The 21,243-nt window shown below is 41.1% G+C and overlaps 1 protein-coding gene across 2 annotated transcripts in view; it reads right to left on the reverse strand.

Annotated features, from left to right (window-relative positions):
• LOC306982181 (interleukin-1 receptor accessory protein-like 1) overlaps positions 1 to 21,243 on the reverse strand; it is a 361,844-nt gene that overhangs the window by 12,879 nt on the left and 327,722 nt on the right. For both annotated transcript variants that reach the window (XM_079582022.1, XM_079582021.1), the window contains exons 8-9: positions 17,076 to 17,221; positions 8,438 to 8,584 (exon numbers count right to left, since the gene is read on the reverse strand). In XM_079582022.1, coding sequence (XP_079438148.1) covers positions 8,438 to 8,584; positions 17,076 to 17,221 — 293 coding nt within the window. The remainder of the gene's footprint in view (positions 1 to 8,437; positions 8,585 to 17,075; positions 17,222 to 21,243) is intronic.

Genomic DNA, 21,243 nt, shown 5'->3' on the forward strand with positions numbered 1-21,243 from the left:
GTAACGCCTCATTTGAAAGACCTTCAAAAGTGATGGAACTACAAGTGTTAAAGGGGGGGTATTATGCAAAATCGACTTTTTCAAGCTTTACATCATGTTATTATGTCATTCCCTCATTAAAAACATGCCTGAAGTGTTGACTTGGCACATTCACGTATTTTTGAGTAATCTGTAAAAACTCTGATGGCGGCCATTTTAGGGATAGGTTTGCCTGAGTCCTCCTAGGAACGCCCCCACCTCCTGGAGACGCCTCCGAGCTTTCGTCACCAGCCGAGTAACCGACCACTGCTCCTCAGCAGAACCCCCTCCCCACTGATGCCACAGACAGTGTGTGGAGGGGGAGAGTCGGAAAGAGTCAGAGGTTCTTAAAGAGACAGAGGCCTATTTCAAGACATTCACTACAGCCATTTTGAGAGAGCAATTTTATACAAGGCAGTTATTCTAATATACTGCATTTACAGACCAACAGAAGGTTTCGTCGTCATTGTAGTGTGATATAGACTGGTGCTATGTGATTGAAAAAAGCTCTTTAAAAGGGACTGTACGGACTTAAAAAATGTTAAAATTATTTATTTCCTCCCTCTACATGTTCCAGCAATGTCCTAATGTGTTGAATGAGCTCAGACCTGTTCACCACAACTGCCTCTAAAATCCTGCACTGTCGCTCAAAAAGCTGTTAATTCGGGTCTAAAGTGACGTCATGCACGAGCTTAATATAGAAGCTGCAGTTACACGTAAGACCTGAGGTGGCAGCAGGGAGTATAAAATGACTAACCTGCATCTAGCCCCTTTAATGGAATGATAGGGGGTCTTTCATCTCCCCCTGGTGTTTCTGGCCAGAAAACCACAATTGCAGCTTTCCTTCTCTGACCCAGAATCACCAACACACACTAATGGAATCAAGAAGAAGAAGCTAACAGGCTAACGGGCAAAGCTAACTGCAGGCTAGCACCATTTAAACAGTATTTACAGCCAAGTTTGGGTAAAAAAAAAGATCTCCATTGTGTAATTGGATGTACAATATCCCTCTGTCCCTTTGTCTTTTTTAATCAGCGTAGTATTTACTCTCACGGACAATTAATGAGTAAAAAAAAACATCTTCTAAACCCTGTAGATGCATCATTGCGTCCACTACAATACATAGGAGCAATTAGTTAAGGTGTGAAGATGCACTTTACTGATCCCCGTGGGGCAGACTCCCCCACACATGTATAAGCGATGCACGTGGACTTCATTAACATTGTGCGTTGAACTTAAGGCGTTATATAGGAGCAAATGTGCTATACGCTAAGTTGTAGTTAGTTAACCCCCCTCTCCTCTCCCTACTCTACATAAAATATACTGTACATATGCAGTATAGCGAGGGCCTCGAGGTATTGCGCGAACTCGTGAACCCACAACAGACAGGATTCCTTTAGACAGAAAATGGCCTGCGAATAAGGAGGAACAAACCGTATATTTTCCACATTGTTTTTGCTTTGCTTTGGCCTTTATTAGATTTAGTCCAGGAGAATAATACTTTGCATCAGAGGGCGGGCGAGGAGCGGTAATTAAATTTAGTGTAAAATCTAGTTTGGGAGTTTGGAGCGGCGCTGTCATGCTGTGAATATTTAGGGGCCGTTTGTTCGAAATAATTAGAGTTAAAAGAAAAGTAAGAGGGGGGGGGAAAAAGTGAACCGGAGGAAAAGTTTTTCAATGTTTACAAATTAAGAGGAGAAAACTAACCTTATTTTTCTAAAAGTTCCTAAACCCGGCTCCTCTGCACAACCGCAGTGACAGGCAATATCAATTAACACAACTCAAAAATTAAATATGTTAATTGTCCCCTTAGAATTAAAAGGCTCCATCTCAAAGTTTTGGTGCATTTTTGAGTTTTTAATAAGCGAAAACATATGATCCATTTACATGTTGTTATGAGTGCTCAAACCTTTAAAGTTTAAACCTAAATACTGAGCATGGAGTGAATGTAAAGTGACTTTGAACATCTAGACAGCGCTATATATAGACTAATGTGTTATATCTCAGAACACAGACAGAATCTTAAAGCCCCTGTACCTGATTTTTTTGTTTAAATAGCTAACAATGAAACAGCAAGCCACAAAATTACAATGCAAGTTGTGGTCCAAACTCATTCCTAACTTTCCTAGCATATTTGTAGCATCCCAATAGATACAGACGGCATCGTGTCATAGAAGGGGGCGTGGCTTTGCCGAGGGGGGAATACAATCTTCTGGGAAGTTTTAAGCCGTTTTCTGGCAAAATATAAACTTATTTATCACATACAAATAGAGTCAAGTCTAAATCAGGTCCATATGGATGTTTATTCACAGCAGATTGTTCAGTAGAAGCGGGAAAAAAAACAGCAGTCATAGCTAGCGTTAGCTCGATGTTAACATGTAGCATCATGTTAGCATTCTCCGTTATTTATGCATTTATGGGCTGTTGAACCACTTAGCTCCTCTCCATGTCTTTGCATCTTTATTAGCAGAAAACTATATTCATAATTCAGCTTTTGTTAAAGTAGTTTTACATCCATCCATCCATTTTCTTCCACTTGTCCGTTTCCGAGTCGTGGGGGCAGCTGTTGGAGCTGCCCAAATCACATTGCACCAGCCCCTTATGGCTCCTCCTGCAGGTGGTGGGTCCACAGAAGGACGGCCTCATGGTTCGGGCCTGTTGGTCTCTCATAAGAAGCTTCTGAAACGCTCTTTGTCTGACCCGTCACCCAGGACCTGTTTGCCCTGGGAGACCCTACCAGGGGCACAAAGCCCCCGACAACAGAGCTCCCAAGATCATTCAGGTGCTCAAACCCTCCACCACGTTAAGGTGGCGGTTCCAGGAGGGGTAAAGTAGTTTTTGAATAATTAAAGAAAGTTTAGATTTTTCTCCAAACTGTTTTCAAACATGACCATATACTGTATGGGTGATTCCTGAGATGCCGTCTAGAGTCAAGACGGCATAGATAGAAAATAGTTTATATTTCACAAAGTGTGAAAAACTGTGAACTGTATGTATCTATGGCGGCCCCCTAGCGTCGTGGTCATAAAGCCGAGTAACCAGCGGCCATTGAGCAGAACACACATGTGTAGACCGTATGATATACGACACAGGCACTTGTTGTAAGTTTTCATTCGGGCTTCAATTAGAGGGTTTGTTTTTTGACAATGAAGAAAGTCGTCCCTCCTCTAAGTCCTAACACATCACACTCAGTAATACGGTAATTATGAAAACATGAAAACTTGTACTCTGCACTTTCTAACTCCACTCTGTTTAGCGGTTCAGATCTCCGCCTCAGTCCCGCACAAAGCCGTCTCCCTTCATCTATCATTGTTATTCCGTTAGCACGGTGGCGCAGATGCTGCTGGAGCGTTTATCTGATGCAGGTGTAGCCGCTCCGGTGGAGACGCACTGATCCAATCTAAAGCACGCCCCTCCCTCGGGACATCCGGAGGCGGCCCGCTGTGTCTTATTGAACCTAAACCTTTTATAGGCAGGAACAAATTGAAAATCTGTTCCTCTGGTCCCGGCGCTCGCTCGGGGTGGCGCAATTAAAAGAGACACCGCTGGTGAATTTGGCGTTTGGAGTTCAAGCGGGGGATTTTTTTTTTCCTCCACTCCTGCGTGCACGAGTGACTTAAAGGCAAAGGCTGAGAAACATGGGGCAGACGCTCGTAATGACTTTGGATGAGATCAGAGGAAGAGCAGGTGAGAGGAGGTGAACACAGTTTAAAAGAAAGAAACTTCTCAATGTTTAGTGTACTTTATGTACAAGGACGCATAGACTGGTGAACCACACAGTGTTCTGGCACAAATGTTCAAATCTGAGTCAATTAAAGGACAAGAGTTACTACAAAGGGGTCTTAATGCACCTTAGCTGGACAGTCGCCACTTAGTCTCAACGAGGGCGGAAAAGTTTAGAGGGAAATATGTAATAGAAATGTTTTAATGCATTGTGTATTCTCAGGAGCGTTAATATTTCAGTGAGTGTAATTTTGCCAGAGTTTTGTGTGGAGAGTGTCAAGAAATTCCATTTGGTCGTTCCAATCAAAAAGTCAATGAAACCCTTGTCATATGTTTCATGGAGTTCCCGTAGCAACGACCAGAACTCCCCATTTACTCTGATGGAAAAATGGTATAATTACAGCATTGTCTCTCTGCATAATATATATATATAATATAACTTGAAATCATCAATCAACACTGCCCAAGAAGTGACTTCCTGTTTCGATCCAGCACGCCAAAATGAAAGCACACAGCTCGTATCGGACAAGAATATAATTAAAGCAGTATTAAGAAACTTGTTTACTCGTAGTCCCTCTGGGGGTAATACAAGAGTTAATGGGATGATTGGAGGGTCTTTCATCTCCCCCTGGTGTCTCTGGCCAGAAAACCATGCTTGCAACTTGACTGCCACCGGACCGGAGCCACCAATACACACTAATGGAACCACGAAGAAGAAGCTAACTGTGGGCTAGCACCACTTAAACAGTATTTAAAGCCAAGTTTGAGTGAAAAAAATGATCTCCATTGTGTAATTGGATGAACAATATCCCTCTCTCCCTTTGTCTTTTCTGTCACAAATAATGAGTAAGAAAAGTGCTTTTATTTTGGCGTGCTGGATAGAAACAGGAAGTCACTTCTTGGGTGGCGTTGTTATGATTTGAAGTTATGCATATGGTCAATTTTACCAAGTGACAAGGGCAAATGGAAACATTGTTTTTCCTCATTGCTTATACCATAAGGTTCCCAAAAATATTCAGTTTTCATCACTTTCTCCACGAAAATCAGCTTAAATCTAAACAGTGAACCGGACTAGAGGTCAAAAAGGCAGGGTTAAGAGAGTTCACACACACAATCTTGCATGTTAATCTCAAATACTGACTCACATATCGAGAGAGTGTGACTGGAACTGTAATTTTAATTCTGTCACCAAATGCCTTTATGAAAGATCAGTGGGACTATTGACTATGAAAGTTTTCTCTTATTGAGACTGGAACTGCACACACAACGGTCTCACCCATCTCGGGAATCGAACCAGAGACCAGATGCCTTTGCCTGACCTTAAAAGCTGCTCCTCCCTCCCCGGTCTCTCCCCGGTCTCTCCCTCGTCTCTCCCCCGTCTCTCCGGTCCTCCACCGACATCATTCCCCACATTCCGCCGCCCGAGCCGACACTTCTGAGACTCGTTACGGAGAAATCAAATTAAAACTCGCTCCTCGTCTCGAGTTTGATGCCTTTTTGGCCAAGATCCGTCCGCCGGGCCCGATAATAACGGCCCTTTTTTAGCTTGTGCTGATGAGCTCCCCGAGTTCGTGTTTTCGTCTGGTCCAGGGCAGGGCTGGGGATCTGCTTAAATTATATGTAATCACTTCACTATGGGGTTTGATCGCGTCATTGACTAAGAATAAACTCAAAGGTTCAACAGAGGAGGCGAGACGTACACATTCTCCATCCTCCTGCTTCCTCAACCCTCCAACATTAATACTCGTCTTTCCCAAACAAACAAAAAGTGCAATTTGCCTTTAAAAAATGCTTCCAACAGTGCACAGCGTTTCTACACACGCACTGGCACAGCTGCTATCAGGACATCCCAAACGCAATCCCACACAGACAATTTGGCTTTCGAAATCATGTTTTCTATTCCATTGGGGAAACAGATTTTTAAAGTAGCCTTTCACAAACGCCGGCATGTTTTTAAAATTGTCACATCAAACTCCGCCACGGCGCTAGAAATGCTAAACTTTCACAACCTCTGCCAAATTTTTCCATTTATTTAGTTGATTCTGACAAAAAATGCCTTCTTGCTTTTGGTAAAGTTCCAAACACAACTTGTCCAAAGACCTCCTTTTACCTTTCAAAAAAAAAAAAGAAGTCATGCCCAGAAGAAAGCAAGCGACAACTGTTTGAAGCTTTGAACTGCATTACCCAGAAGTCCTTGCATCTCGGCTTCCTGTTGCTATGTTTTCCACGTCTGGCTTGTGATTACTTTAAATACGAGCATGCAAAGTAGAAAGGCAACGGCATCAAAGATTTGTGGACTTGTTTGCTGCTGGAATCTGAGGCTCTTTATTTATTTTATTTTTTTACAGAGTATTTTGCATCTCATTTGTGTTTTTCTCTTTGCCACAAAACCACTTTGTGTGTCACCTCGACTTAACAGCACAGGCGGGGTTTAGCTGTTGGGAGAAGATATGAAAAACATGAGCAACTTTTAGCATATTATCTCAAAACCAAACACAGCAGGAGCATAGGATAGATTTTTGGTTTACCTAATACCTCACTGTGGTGGAAATCATATTTAATTGTGTATTGTCAGTGTGTCAATCATCGGTAACGCACGGCAGCAGTTCAGGAGGCCGGAGGAGTTATTGATTGATCAACATAACCCCCTCTTCACTTGTGTCATAGAGGGAGAAGTATCTGAAAAAACGAAGTGTTCATGACGATCAGCAGCAGTGGTTTGAAATGCCTTTCCCGAGCCCAGGCATTTGGACCAGAGGAATCAAACACGAACGCGGGAGCTTTAACAAGGCGCTGGATTACAACAAAAGGGGATTTCATCATGATATGCTCGCTGGACAGACAGGTATTACACACACAAACCCACACGCACTGAAATAATATCTGAGAGAGGGGAAAGATTTGCCACAAGTGTCAGAGAAATGTAGGGTGGCTACAAACAAAAAACTATTCTATGACACAGACGTTTATATGGTTAGTCTGGTGTTATAAGTGATTTGCCTCAGGTGCTCTGTGGAGCGGGTCAGGCTGTTTTTAATGCAGGCTAGCTGATACTGTGGAAATGCGCTAGCCTAGCACTAGCCTTAGTCTCGCCAACCAGACTCCGCTTCTTTACAGAAGAGGGTCTGGCAACACTCCATTGCGCTTTCAAAGGAAGTGACGCAGCGATATGGAGCCGACCGACCAATCAGAGCAGCTCCCTGAACATCACGTTGTTGCGCCTTTGTTTTGTAGTTTTTCAACACAAGCAACCACTTCCCGTAATGCTCCGGTATGCTTGTATTCTTAAGTGTTTCTAACATGAACGACAGAAGTCATTTACTGAACTCCGTGTGGCAGGAGCGCCATTGTTAATGTCCGAATGATACAACTTTCTTGTCGCCGTTTCTGTCGTCACATCTGCTATGTTCTCATTGGCTGCTATGCGCTTCGGTTGTCCCACATTAGTCCCGCCTCAAGCAGTAGCTTTTCTGTTGTTAGTCTCCTGTTTATTAATTAATAAACATCAGAGATTAGTCTGGATGCCAGGCTACACTAGCCTAGCACAGCGTAACTCTTCAAATATAAGAAGTGCATGAATTACAAAAAAATATCTCACTCTGGATAACTAGGAAATGAGATCCTTTGGCATCCGCACAGTAAAGTGAAGATTACTGCGCGGATTTCGAATTACTCCTGGTATTATTACGCCTTACAATATAGTTCCCCCTTTTATCCGCTTAGAAAATCCACATTGTTTAATTTTGTGTAATTATACTTTGTAGTGTAACACTTCACGTAACCATATTTAAATAGGGAAAACGTAGAAGAGCTTGGTATCTTCTATCTTGACCTGTTTTGGAGCTATAGTGGAGAGAGGGAGAGGCTAAATGCTAACGCCGTCTGCGCTGTGTTTACGTGACTGAAGGCACGGGTGAAGATCAGACAGGAACTAAAGAACTCGTCAAAGCTAAGGTAAGAACATATCAGTATGTAAAAACGGTGGCCTATTCCTTTAAATTTGACATTGCAGGAAATAACAAAATGTTTAACCTGAATTGTGTCAATTACAATAGAACAAAAACAAAAAAATGAATAAAAACATCTAGAAAACAGATTCGTAAAACAACGTTAATGCTCGAGGAATAAAAGATTTAGATGTGCTGTTAGCATCTCTAAGGCTAAATGTTAGTTTAGCAAAGATGCTAACAACATCTTTGGTCTTTTTGTGTGACTGAGGGCACGTAGAAAGACCAGATGCATCAGCTCGTCTAAGCTCAGGTAAGAACATATCTCAGTATGGAAAAACAATGAACTATTCCTCTAACTTTAGTGCACTGACGAAGCCTTTCGGATTAGAGGCGAAACGTTCCACACTTCAACTACAGAGAACAGAAGAACTCCTGTATGACTGAGAGCCTACACAGACAAATGTAGAAATGATGGGGGATCATAGTGTCTGACTAAATGCACCTTGAATGTTTTATGTTTCCTCGCGTTGTATCATCGTCATCCATCTATAACTCTTCTTCCTCGTCGTTCTCATTGACTACGAGGCCGTGCATTAAATGATACAGCAGCACAAATGCATTACGACGCTTTTCAATCCCTACCGGAAGCCTGACGCACAGCCGAGCCGAGCTAAAGGAGTGTTGACCACCGTGTAATTTCCAGGCTGACATAAATAATAACCTCTGGCGCCTAAACGGTGCCTTACCTCCGTCCAAGTCCTCGCTGCCGAAGTGCGTCCTATAGAACAGCATGATCTCGATGCGGTAGCACTTGTAGAGAGTGACCAGGAAAATCAGCAGCAGCAAGATGGCCCCCAGACCTCCAGCCAGCTCCACTGTGTACATCAACTCCGCTGCAGAGGAGAGAGGGAAAGAGAGAAACGATTTAAGGATATCAGACATTCAGTACAAAAAGCCCATTTGCTTTAATATAATGCGACTGAAAAGCTACAAACTGATCAAACAATAGTGGGATACATTTTTCCATCCACGAATGCGAAACCGCCAGCTACAAAGTCAAGTGGCAGCGCTAATGCAGTGTGCCATTCTAAATCTATCAGGCTGGAAAATTACTCTACACGATTTCTCTTGTTCAATTCACAAAAGCAGAAAATGCCTTTTTTGCTGTTTCATTGTCAAATCTCCTCACACGCGCGGAGCCCTGACAGGAATACTGAACCGAAAGTCTCTGTGGATATTTCCAAAAAAGCTTCAACCTATAAACAAAGCTGTGCAAGTCGGTTAAAAAAGCAAGTTTAAATCAGAGCGAAGTCGGGACTAAAGCGAAGACTAAACCGCAGCGAGAATGGTCGTAATGTTGTGGCTCAATGTTGTTGTTGTATATGCCACAATCGAGAAGAAAAGCTCGAGGCTGTTAGCTGAAAATGATAGCGTTGCTTTGACACAAGCTCATAAAGAATGTGACCGGAAGCGAGATTCTTGGAAGTGCACAAGATGGATCTGTTTCCACCAAAGTGTATTTCAGAGGCGCTGTTTTCGAGGAAGACGGAGAGGGTAAGATCGCGGCAGTGGTGATATTTCACAAAGACGGCGAGATGGACTCCTATAGGCACAATAGTCTGAGAATTCGCCTCTGGTTGTAAGGTTATGTATGCCTGGTCTATAGGGGCTGGTGACTGTAGATTTATGCTAAGGTCAAGATTGTCCTCGTCCCTGAGCTAGATTCGGTCTGAGCCTGGAATATTGCATAGGTATGGCGCTCACTCTCCAGGGTAACAACCATAGAAATCACATAAATGCCTTCATGAGCCTGTTCCTACCACATTTTGTTGGCCGTCGAATCTAAGACCCGATTAAATTCAACGTTCCATCCCAATAGAAATGAATAGGGAGGAGAGAAACTTAACTGAATTTGAGTTAGCATTTAGCTCAGAGGACACTCTTATACGTTATCTAAAGTAAAATCTCAAATCTGTACATTCATTCATGATTTCTAAAGAGGTTTGACCTAAATGTGAATCTGAATCATTCTTAATTTGTGATCTTTGATGGCTAATGCTAATGGATATAGAGTTTTGGGGAAATCTGCTGTGACCATGGAGATCTGCCATGTTTGTGGCTGTTGGCATGTATTTTCCATAGACTAACATTAGCTAAAAACAGTATAAAAAGTGAAAAAAAAACGGGGAAAAACTCTGTTAGCTGCTGAGTTGTTGCTGGCAAATATATCGCACAGTAGTGTCCCGTAGTGTTTTGATGTAAACAATAACTCCAGTATTTTTACCTGCTAATCCCATGATGCTTAGCGATATAACATCACAGTCTTGAACTGAAAAATACATTGAGCAGCAGGCTAAAAAAATAAAATAAAAAATACATAAAATAAAATAAATATCTATTATATCTTTTATTTTTCTCGTATTTTGTACCACGACGAGATGTTGTATTTTGAAATTATTTATATGAAAAAAAGTAAAAAAAAATAAAAAAAAATGCTAACGGACTATGAAAAGACTCCCGAAAAGGTCAGCACACACTACACTATTTGTTTAGTCTAAAACAATTTTCTATAGCATGGGGGGTCCACACTACACGACTGGATTCAGCGCAATTATAGAACGTCTTCACACATAACGACCGACACCTGTGTTTGTGCGCGTGGGGAAACGTGCGCGTGTCCCAATTGGTCAACGGTGACGCAACACCGCAGTGCTAGGCTACTGCTGCTACGAAGCCTTCAACTTGGCTATGGTTCTGTCAAATGGAGAGAAAAGTCGGCGACACGAAGAAGCGGGACGTATTTCAGCGGATTTAAGAAGAAAAGGAGACGGAGGAAACAGCGGAGAAAGGCAAGCGGAGAAAGCGGAGAGAGGCAAGCGGAGAGAAGCTAGCCGTTAGCTGCGAGGTGAAGCTAAACAGTTCGTCTCCAAACTCAGTAAGTGCCCCTAAACTCTGTTCGTGGTTGAAATGTAGCTTGAAAAGGTCGTTGTCATGAACTTTTGGTGATATAAAGTTGTGCTGTTTCGTGTGGGGCTGTGGCCATGAGGTGTTTGCGCAGCTGTTTTGACAGAGAAATGAAAAGGGAGGCGCTGACGTGTTTTCCTGTCTTTATATCACTCTGTGATTGGCCGCTGCTTTCTGTGTGTTCACATTTAGGACGGTAAAATCACTCACGTTTCTCCTGTGCGTCCAAAATAAGTCGTGTAGTGTGTGCTGACCTGTGAACTAGCCTACTTGGTAACTGTCCGCATACGTTAGGATAAAACACCGCTTCTCCTTTTTATTTCTGGGGCACAAACTGTTTCCGGTCTGTGTTGCACGTGACCGGGAGTGGGCGGGACTGTGGGGCTCTATTCCTGTGGAGAGTTAATTAGCTGCTTCTTTCTGAAATAAATGTTCAAACAGTACATGAAACAAGTGATATATTAAAAACTTTACTCAAAATGTAGATACTTCACCTGATGGGACTTTTGTGTAACTGTAAGCGTTTTAGCCATGAAGCTAAAGGCTAACGCTAGTTTAACGCTAACAAATGGTAAAACAGCACCACCATCTGAAACTTCATTTAAATTTTCTTACATTTTTTAAATAATTTTTAAAATTTTCATTAGATGTTTTACTTACGTTTAAATGTGGACAGGAAGTAGCCTTAAAGCCACACCGTGTAAGATTTTACCCGATAGACAAAATTGAAATACAAGCATTTACTTCATGATAGATATTTTCACCATTGAAAAATACCTCAAACAAACATGTACTTTTGTGCTAAGCGGCTCGCCCCTGCTAAAACATGACAATAACTTAACCGGGAGTGGGTACGTCTCCAGCTCGTTTCCATGGAGATGTCGACTAAAGTCAGTAGAATTGAGAATTAAACAGGTTAGGCCCTCATCCAGATCCATTCTTTGAATATTCACTGCAAAAATAAGATTTACTGTGTCGAGCTGGTCACTAGGGCTGAAACGACTAATCGATTAATTGACGACTAATCATTATTAATATTATTGAAATAGTCAACAACTATTTTAGTAATCGATTAATCGTTTTCTGGTTCACACAGACTCAAATAGAGCAAAAATGACATGAAAATGTAGTATTTTTGATGAAAACCTACTTTGTTTTTCATAGTAAGGGTCTGTAGTGTTTTGTACATTGTAAATTTCATAAATATCCGTCTGTGTCTCATCCAATCAGAAGCAGAATTAGCACCAAGAGCCTCCAACAAACATTCACTTTAAGCTTCCTCCATCAACATGTTCTCAAGCGGCGCCACTTTAGCTTTATGTGCAGATTTTTTTTTTAAACATTAATTTATTGATTAGTCGTAAAAATATTCGATAGATTAATCGATGACAAAATAATCGTTACTTGCAGCCCTACTGGTCACTGAGAGCATGTTTTGTGTTGATAGCAACAGTATAGTCCAAAATGTTACGCAGTGTGCCTTAAACCTAATCCGGCACACAGGAAGTTAGGGAAACACATTCTGCGGACAGTCTAATGTTTTACAAGTATTTGGTAATGATTGACGATTGACTTCTTTCAAAGTTTTTTCCACTGTGCCTTGAAAACTTTCCCCTCCGACTCAGTGGATGTAGCGACTGTTGGACATTACCGCAAGTATTATAAAATGATTAGATTATTGTTTTGTTGCTGCTTCGGAAGATGAAAAGATTCCTCAAACATGCACAAGTCTATTTTGGATTGGAGAATAACCATATGGTAAAAAGCTCTAAAAAGTAGATTTTGTAGAATATCCACTTTAGCACCTAGATGTAAGAATCAAGATAGAGAAAATATTGTTCATTTTTTTAGGTTGATGCCTGCAAAGCATTAGCCAATCTTCAACACAAAGGGGATATCATTCATCTACCTTTGCAAAAGTACTGGCGAAACTTTCTCCTTTTGTAACACGGCGTTTTCTCCATGATAATATTTCACAGCCTGGCCTTTAGCTCCATTAGCTTCATGGTCTGCTAGTTCACCTTGAGCCTGGTCATGATCTTCCTTCAACAGTGTCTACTACATCTTTCCCCCTCCATTGACTGACTAATGGCACGGAAGCTAAAACCTCCTGGACTTCGCAAGACATCTCTATCCATCAAAACCCTTAGCATTTAGCCTTCTCTCTGACACCTCCCATTATGAAAGATGATGGCGAGCTAACAAGTATGGCTTTATAACAGTGTGCGACCTTCTAGCCAAACCAGGACAAACAAGGCTATAAACAAAGCTAGCTTGGCCTTATTTTCGGCCTCGGAGCCACGCGGTGTGTTTTTGTTGACAGGTGCAGCACTGGGCTAACAAGCTAAAGGCGCGCACCGCTAATAGTAGCCCTAGTCCATTTGGCCTCTTGCCTGACTGCTCCCCCCGCTAAAGATTTGGGCCACAAGTAACAAGCTGCAAGAAAAGGGAAGAGAGGAGGCTAAATGTTCTGTAGAAAATAGGACAGATAAAGATAGCAAGGGCTAAAGGCTAACGCATTGAGGTTAAAACTGCAGATTAGTTTCTCTATAATCCACAATAGTTTTGAGAAGCCAATCAGTTTTAGGGGTAATGTAGTAATGAGCTACAAACATACATTACTTTTTTCATTAACTAAGGAATACAACATATTGATGTGCAAATGAAAAAATGACCAAACTCCCCCAAATAAAATGCAGCGCCAAATCCGAAAACAAGTTGGACACTGGTGTATAATGATGCGTTCCAGGCAACTAACTGGTATTTTTCCCACTTACGACTTATGGTGCTTTCCAGGTAACTGGTAAATTTCCCACCTCCCACTTGGAAAAATGCCTTGGAACGCCGCTCGAACTAAATGGTAAACTCGGAGACCTCCAGACTGCTACGAGTTTGTATATGAGATGAAGACAGTAATGGCGCCCCCCAGTGGTGGAGCGCAGCTAATGATAAAGCTGTAACAAAACCACTGCATCAGTTACTTTTGGTCACAGCTTTCAACATAAAGTCGCATGATTTTAATTATATTTGGTTTGGAGAAACATTCATTTAACGTTAGCATCATTTGAGCTAACAGTTATAGCATTAGCCGTTTCGTTTACATACGAGTTTATTCACACCAGTTGTCTGAAATGCAACATTATATAGGAACTCAAGAGCGTTCCAGGTGATTAAAATCGTAGGTAGACAAAATGGCTAATGCTACAACAGTTAGCTAATAAGATGCTTATATAAACTTTCTCCATGACGTTGAAAGCTGTGACCAAAAGTAACGTTCACATCATGGATGCAGTGTGATTTTGTTAGTTTTATCATTATGTGCGCTCCACCACTGGGGGCGCCATTACTGTCTTCATCTCGTATACGAACTTGTAGCAGTCTGGAGTCTCCGAGTTTACAAGTTGTAATTACCACTTTGAGCAGCTTTCCAAGGCATTTAGAGAGGTGGGATATTTACCAGGTATCACGTCGTCAAATCAGAACCTAAGAGAATGGGGGAAAGCGAAGGAAAAGGAAATCTTTGACTGTGCTTTTGCTCGGTAGCATTATTACTATTATCAGTTTATACTTTGTAATACAAACATATTACATTTTTAAAGCTGTAACTGAAGCCAAGTGTTTTTTATGCCCTTTCTCTGTGAGGTTCTAGGTAGAGTTTCTCAGGGTGTTTCCATAACTTCACTGACAGTGTGATTAAAAACAACAGCAGAAAACAAAAACATTAACTGTAGCTATGTGTGTTAAAATGTTAATGAATATTGTGTTTGGTCTTAATACAATTTCCAATAAGAGGATTCAGAGAAACAAAAGTCTTGGTCTCTAATCTTCACAAGCTGCTGATAAAAAGAAAAGGAAAAGTAGAAACAGAGAAATGAGCATTCTTAAAATGAACACTTGGCAAACCCCAACTTTTTTTCCGTAAAGAAGAAGTTGCTGCAAAGTTGAAACCAGGACAGATTATTTTTTAAGTTTTGCTTACACATCCTATTCCGATTGATGCTCCTCCATAATATAAGTGTGCCGCAGAAACGGGCAGAAACGCGCCTCCTGCTGCGTTGACCAATTTCAGATCAACCCAGAAAACATTCATGATTTTTGAGCATCTATCGCAAAGCAGACCGATCCTCCTGCTGCTTTTTGCAATGTTCTGGTTGCAAAATGGCAAACAGTATGTTTTTGGGGGATAGTGCGGTGCTTAAACCGAGGGAAGCTTCTCAATAGTGCAGTTTAAAGCCTTCTTATGGAGAGAAACTGGGCTGCTATCAGAGCCGCGCAGCTTAAGAAAGACTAAAGTATCTCTCTATGTAAATGCATTCAACTTTGACAACTGTAAGGAAGCTAACACCCGCCTAGACTGAGCCAGGGAGATAAAAGCAAGCGGAGCGATGTACAGTTTCTAAAAAATGGTAAAACACGTTATAATGAGTAAACACTATTGCGTAGTTTTTAAAGCACTGGTAAATACTTCATTCAATATTCAAGTTTCTGGGCCTGAAACATCTCTAGTCAGTCAGCAGAGCAGACCCTGTTAAACAAAGGTAACTATAAATGAAGAGTTAACCTCTTAACCCCCACCTTGACCAAGCGCATCTTCTCCAGTTCAGCTTTACTCAAATCTAAGAATTTACAGCCTATAGGCCAGTGTAACGCCTTGTTTGAAAGCTAAGACCTACATAACTGCTCTGAAGTGACCTTTTTCCTCACGTTTTTGCTGCGTTTTTCTCACTTTTCTGTTACTCTTTTGTGGCATTTTTTTTCAACGCTTTCTTATCAGTTTTTAATAGTGTTTTTAGTTGCGTTTTAAGACCTGAAGGGGCAGTAGTGAGTTTAAAAATGACAACTTCCATCTAGTCCCTCTAAGGATCATTCATACTTCACAAGACACAAGACCTTTGCTCTTACACAGAGAGCTGCATGAACAAAAATGAAGTAATTTTTGCCTTGTAACCATGGAAACGTCTTGTATCTGAGAGTAACTTCTCTACTAAGGCACCGTCAGATCAGGGAACATTGTCATCGAGATATAGATACAGACGGCATCGCTTCATAGAAGGGGGCGTGGCCTCGCCGAGGGGGAAAACGGAATCTTTCACTCCTTTTAGCCATTTTCTGGTGGAATATGAACTTATTTATCACATACAAATAAAGTCAAGTCTAAATCAGGTCCATATGGATCTTTATTCACAGCAGATTGTTCAGTAAAAGCGAAAAAACGTCAGTCGTAGCTAGCTTTAGCATTAGCACGATGTTAGCATTCTGTGTTATTTATGTATTTATGGGCTGTTGAAACACTTTGCTCCTCTCCATGTCTTTGTGTCTTTATTTAGTAGAAAACTATATTCATAATTCAGCATTTGTTAAAGTAGGTTTTGAATAATTAGAGAAAGTTCAATTTTTCTCAATTGTTTTCCACCTTAGCCATTTTCAAACATGACCAGTCTGTATCTATATCGCATTTAAACAGGGTTTTTTGTGAGAGCTGTATAAGGCAGTAGTCAAGTATTTCCTCCGTTCACGGTTTGAACGGAGGAAATACTAGACAAGATACAACTTTTCACTTTCTCATCTCTTTTTTTCTGTGTTCTTGTAATCTTTTTGTTGCCTTTTCATCCTTGTTTCTGTCTATTTTTTTGTCACTATTTTCACACTTAGATTAACTCTATTCCTTTGCTATGATTTGATATATTCACACGCCACAAAAAACATTCCTCATGTCTCAGACCATCGTAAACAGCAGCTGCAGCCCGGTTACTAAAGCCTCCAGACAATAACAGCCCAACTTTAAGAAATAAATGCATTACTGCTCGAGTTACTTCAACCTTGCCAAGTCAAAACAATAGAACAGTGTATTGCGGACTCGATAAATGGATGCAGCGTGTTATTTTTAGCCCTCTAGCCTTGACTTGGACATGGGTTTATGACAGTGTAGTATTTCCAGACCTCACAATCTTTGATATTTCATAAAAGCCTGTTACATTCCGTGGAAGAAAAACGTCCACCGAAAAAACCGGGCAGACCTTGGCTTTGACGCGCGCCGATGAAGTACAGAGGCGAACCAGCGGCATTGTGGGAATAGACCAGTTGTTTTTTTTTACGCCTGGAGGTAGGAATGAAGAAAAAACAAAAGGAAGACAAATAGGGCGGCTTTGGTAGATAGCGCGGAAAAGGCTCATTCATTCTCTGTGAGCCCGAGGAAGTATCAGAGACAAAAGGCCAGACAGACACGCTTCTGGAGCGCGGGCGACGACCTCCAAAACACTGATAAATCCAGCTTTGATCGAGGGGTTCAGTGAAGAGGATATGACCACACTGGAGACAGAAACTTTAACAGAGATCGGAAAAGGAAAAACTCTTCTTGTGTTTGTCTTTCAGATTACCCCAAAAGGCCTCGTTTATCCACGTTTCACTCTGGGTACTCACGTTTCTTGGCCAGTTGGACGTTGGCCTGCCGGCGCCCGTTGCTGTTCTCCACGTAGCACGAGTAGTTCCCGAAGTCGCCCTCGTCCAGAGCGTCGATGGTCAGAGAGATGGACACCTCCTGCTCCCCCAAGTGCTTACGGATGGTCCTGCGAAAGCAAAACGGCAACCATCAAAAAACGGTGAGGAAAGAGTGCGATTTAAATGGTAAGATCTCTGCAAATATCCCTGAAAACTGTCTCCATCGGTAAGAATGAAACTTGGTCGCCTTGTAGTTTAGACCTCTGCAAATGTGTTCTGAAACGCTGGGGATGTTCAGGAGTTCATATTTCAGTCTCTCAAACGCTAACCCTTCTGAAAAGTGCGCTGTGGAATGAATCACATTGAAATTGCAGCAACACCTGAGCAAATGTTTTTAGAGATTCTTCCAAAAAACGTGTCGTCTCACAAAGAAGCCTTACCCTGGGTGAGCGTACAATACTGCTAAGTTTGGAAATAAAATGTGCAAAAAAACTCCTCAGACAGTAGAGTTCAGGAGTGTGATGTCAAGTCGCTAAGCATCATGGGATTGGCAGCATCCTAAGAACTGAGCACTTTTTGTCCAGTTTGGCATTACTCAAATCTAAAAGCTTCTTGAACAAAAGTGTCAAAATAACGACGGAAATGAGGATGAAAATGCCACAATAAAACAAGAGCGTGACAAAAAATGCAACAATAACACAACAAAGTAGCATTAAAAAAAGATACGGAAAACAAAACAAATATGCTTGATAAAAATTAACAGCCTTCGTTAAAGTAGTTTTTGAATAATTAGAGAAAGTTTAGTTTTTTCTTCAAAATGTTTCCCCCTTAACTGTTTTCAAACATGACCATATATGGGCGATTCCACAGACAATAATACATAATAATACATTTTATTTGTATAGCGTTTTTCAAGACACTCAAAGACGCTTTACAGAAAACAAGAATAAAAACACACATAAAATTAAAACGAGGAGACAAGATGCCGTCTGTATCTATTTCCCATTGCCATGGTTGGCACGGCAACAGTATGAATTCTTTGCCTCTATCTATATCACTTCCTGTCAGTGTCCGATAAGGAAGTGAATCTATAAACATCACAAAAATGGTCAAACTAAAGAAAACTGGGTAACATTTTTTTAAGCAAATGTGTCTAATGTGTGAAATGCACTTTTAAGACGGGTTAAAAGGTCAAATACTGGAGTTATTGTTCACATTAAAACATTTGGACATCACAGTGTGTTGGATGTATTTACACAAACATGGCGGATCTCCATGGTAACAGTACAATTGCATTTATTTAATGGGTATGCTAAAGTGGTATGTTTGAAAATAAAATGAGGAAATTTAAATGAATGAATGAATAAATGAATCAGTAAATCTGTTCTAAAGCAGGATAATATAGTAACAACAACAATACAATGAAGACCTTGATATCTGAGCCAATGTCAGTCCAGTTCCATGTTGGTGTTTACAGAGGCTTAAAGAAAAAACAGAAACGTCTGAAAGAGCGTATGAAAAACGGCCGCAGACTCGCGGGCGTGTAAAAGTCATAAACAGACTATTGACTCCTTTAATAAAATATGGATTTTCTGACAGAATACGTTTGCCCCGAGGATCCGCGGCCGGTGTCTACAATCTACATCTGCAGATCCATAAACGCGACCTTGAGTTTTGCTTTGAGAAGACGGAAACTTGGACAATTATACTCCTTTACCTGAGGGACGGCGGGAAGAACAGGTATGACGTATGAAGATGGTAATCTGGGTATTTATGACATTGCCCCTTAACAACGAGCAATTCTTATGGGTCTATGGTGTTAGTTTCAGAGGATGTTCCTACAAATGTGCACTAATGATTGTTAATGGCTTCACAGACCTATAAATAGAGCTTTTCTCCCCATATGATCTGGAATGGTGAAGCCTACTATGGCACTGGCTCTTCTTCTTCCTCCTCTTCTTTTTCTTCTTTTTTTCTTTTTCCTCTTCTTCTTCCTCTTTTCTTTTTCCTCTTCTTCTTCTTCTTTTTCTTCCTCTTCTTTATCTTCTTCCTCTATCTCTTGTTTTACTTCTTCCTCTTCTTCTTTCTTCCTCTTCTTTATCTTCTTGCTCTTCTTCTTTACTTCTTTTTCTTCCCCTTTATCTTTTTTCTCTACTTCCTCTTCTCCTTCTCTTCTTTGTCTCCTTTTTCTTCCTCTTCTTTTTCTTCTTGCTCTTCTTTACTTCTTTTTCTTCCCCTTCTTTGCCCTCTTCTTATCTCCTTCTTTTTCTTCTTTTTCTACTTCTTCTTTATCTTCTTTTTCTTGCTCTTCTTTACTTCTTTTTCTTCCCCTTATTTATCTTCTTCCTCTTCTCCTTCTCCGTCCTCTTCTTTTTTCCTTCATTTTTCTCTTCTTCCTCTTCTCCTTCTCTTCTTTACTTCTTTTTCTTCCTCTTCTTTATCTTCTTACTCTCTCTTCTTTTTCTTCCTCTTCTTTACTTCTTTTTTCTTCCTCTTTATTTTTTCTTTTTCTTGCTCTTCTTCTTTACTTCTTTTTCTTCCCCTTCTCTATCTTCTTCTTCTTCCTCTTCTTCACTTCTTTTTCCCTTCCTCTTCTTTATCTTCTTCTAACTCTACTTCTTCATCAATTAAAACAACTGCTCTACAACTGCACTCCAAACCACAACCACTTCTCCTCCTAACACTGACAAAATGTACATAAAAAATCACCCTCCAACACTGCACTGCATCATCCGACTCCCCCCATTATTCCTCTTGATAACGGCCACACAGTCTTCGCAACTCCACAATTATCACCTTTAATGTAGCCTCGCCGCTCGATAAAACAAATCCCTCTCCCCGTGTGTGGTATTTCCTAACGGACAGCGCCATTTTTAACTGCCACCACCAGGCTAACGCTAACGCAAGCTCTCGCCGCTGACGCTACACTCTGTCTCCATCTAGTCGCACCGTCTTGGCCCGCGTGGTCATTGATCAGGGAGAATTACAGGGAGTTTTTGTATGCTAACGCCCGGGGGCTAGCGTGGCCTGATGAATGCGGCTCGTATCTATCCGCGCGATTAGCTCCATGCATCATTAGCCAGGCGAGGCCAAAATAGCTGCAGTTTTGTGTACCCTTAAAAACAGGCAGCGCTTGGATTCATCATGGGTGATTTAGTAACAATAGAGGCGGATGGAGGCTTAATGTAAGGTATGATTTGGAAGAAGGTTGCGTTCAGGGAGAGCGGGACAAAAGTTGCTGGTCGTATTCCTTCTGTTACTGTGTTGTTTGGGCTTCGGGCAGTGCTTTTCCCCGTATATAGAAATCCACTACATCTGGCAACCAGGAAGCGGAGTGAAAGTGAGGGGATAAAAAGTTGTACTGCGATTGAAACTTCGATAACTGCTGCTGTTACTGCCACTGCTGCTGCTGCTACACCAGATCTTTTGTTTGAACGTTCCACTAAACTTGAGGTGTTTTGGTTATTTGATGATCACGTTTTAAGTTGGCTCTTAAACCTCTTATCCCCCACCTGAACCGAGTACATTTAGTGTTAATAAAAAATACAAGATGGCGACGAAAACGAGAATGAAGGATGAAGCAAGAAGCAAGAAAAAGAGGGGCTGGAAAAGCAATAATAACAAAATAAAAAAGTGACAAAGATACGTGACGAAAAACGTGACACACACAACAAAAAAGCAACAAAAACATGGTGAAAACGTGACAAAAAGCTACAGAAAATGTGATTAAAAGCAAAAAGCTGAAAAAAATAACCCTGCGAAAACAGGACAAAAAAGAGACATAAAAACTTCAAATGTGTGACAAAAAGCGACGACAATGCGGCAAAAAAATCATAAAGCCAAACTGGAGAAAATGCGCTTGGTGAAAACGAGGGGTAAGAGGTTAAGAATCACATTTTTTTCCTTGCATTTGAAAAGCGTGGAATAGGAAACTTCTTCTTCTTCTAATCAAAATTTGAGGTTTTTATCGTATATTTCATTGTAACAATGAAGAGTTCCATAGCCACCTGTGTTATGTTTTGTTTTGAGTGTCTTGTAAGTCCAAAAATATACCGTATTTTTCAGACCCTAAGTCTCTCTGGAGTATAAGTCGCACCAGACTTGGCAACTCTGAGGGCCTGGAGGCGTAACTCCTCCGTTGTAAAGCCTC

Source organism: Gobius niger (genome assembly GCF_951799975.1).
Source record: "Gobius niger genome assembly, chromosome: 23".
Classification (NCBI taxonomy): domain Eukaryota; kingdom Metazoa; phylum Chordata; class Actinopteri; order Gobiiformes; family Gobiidae; genus Gobius; species Gobius niger.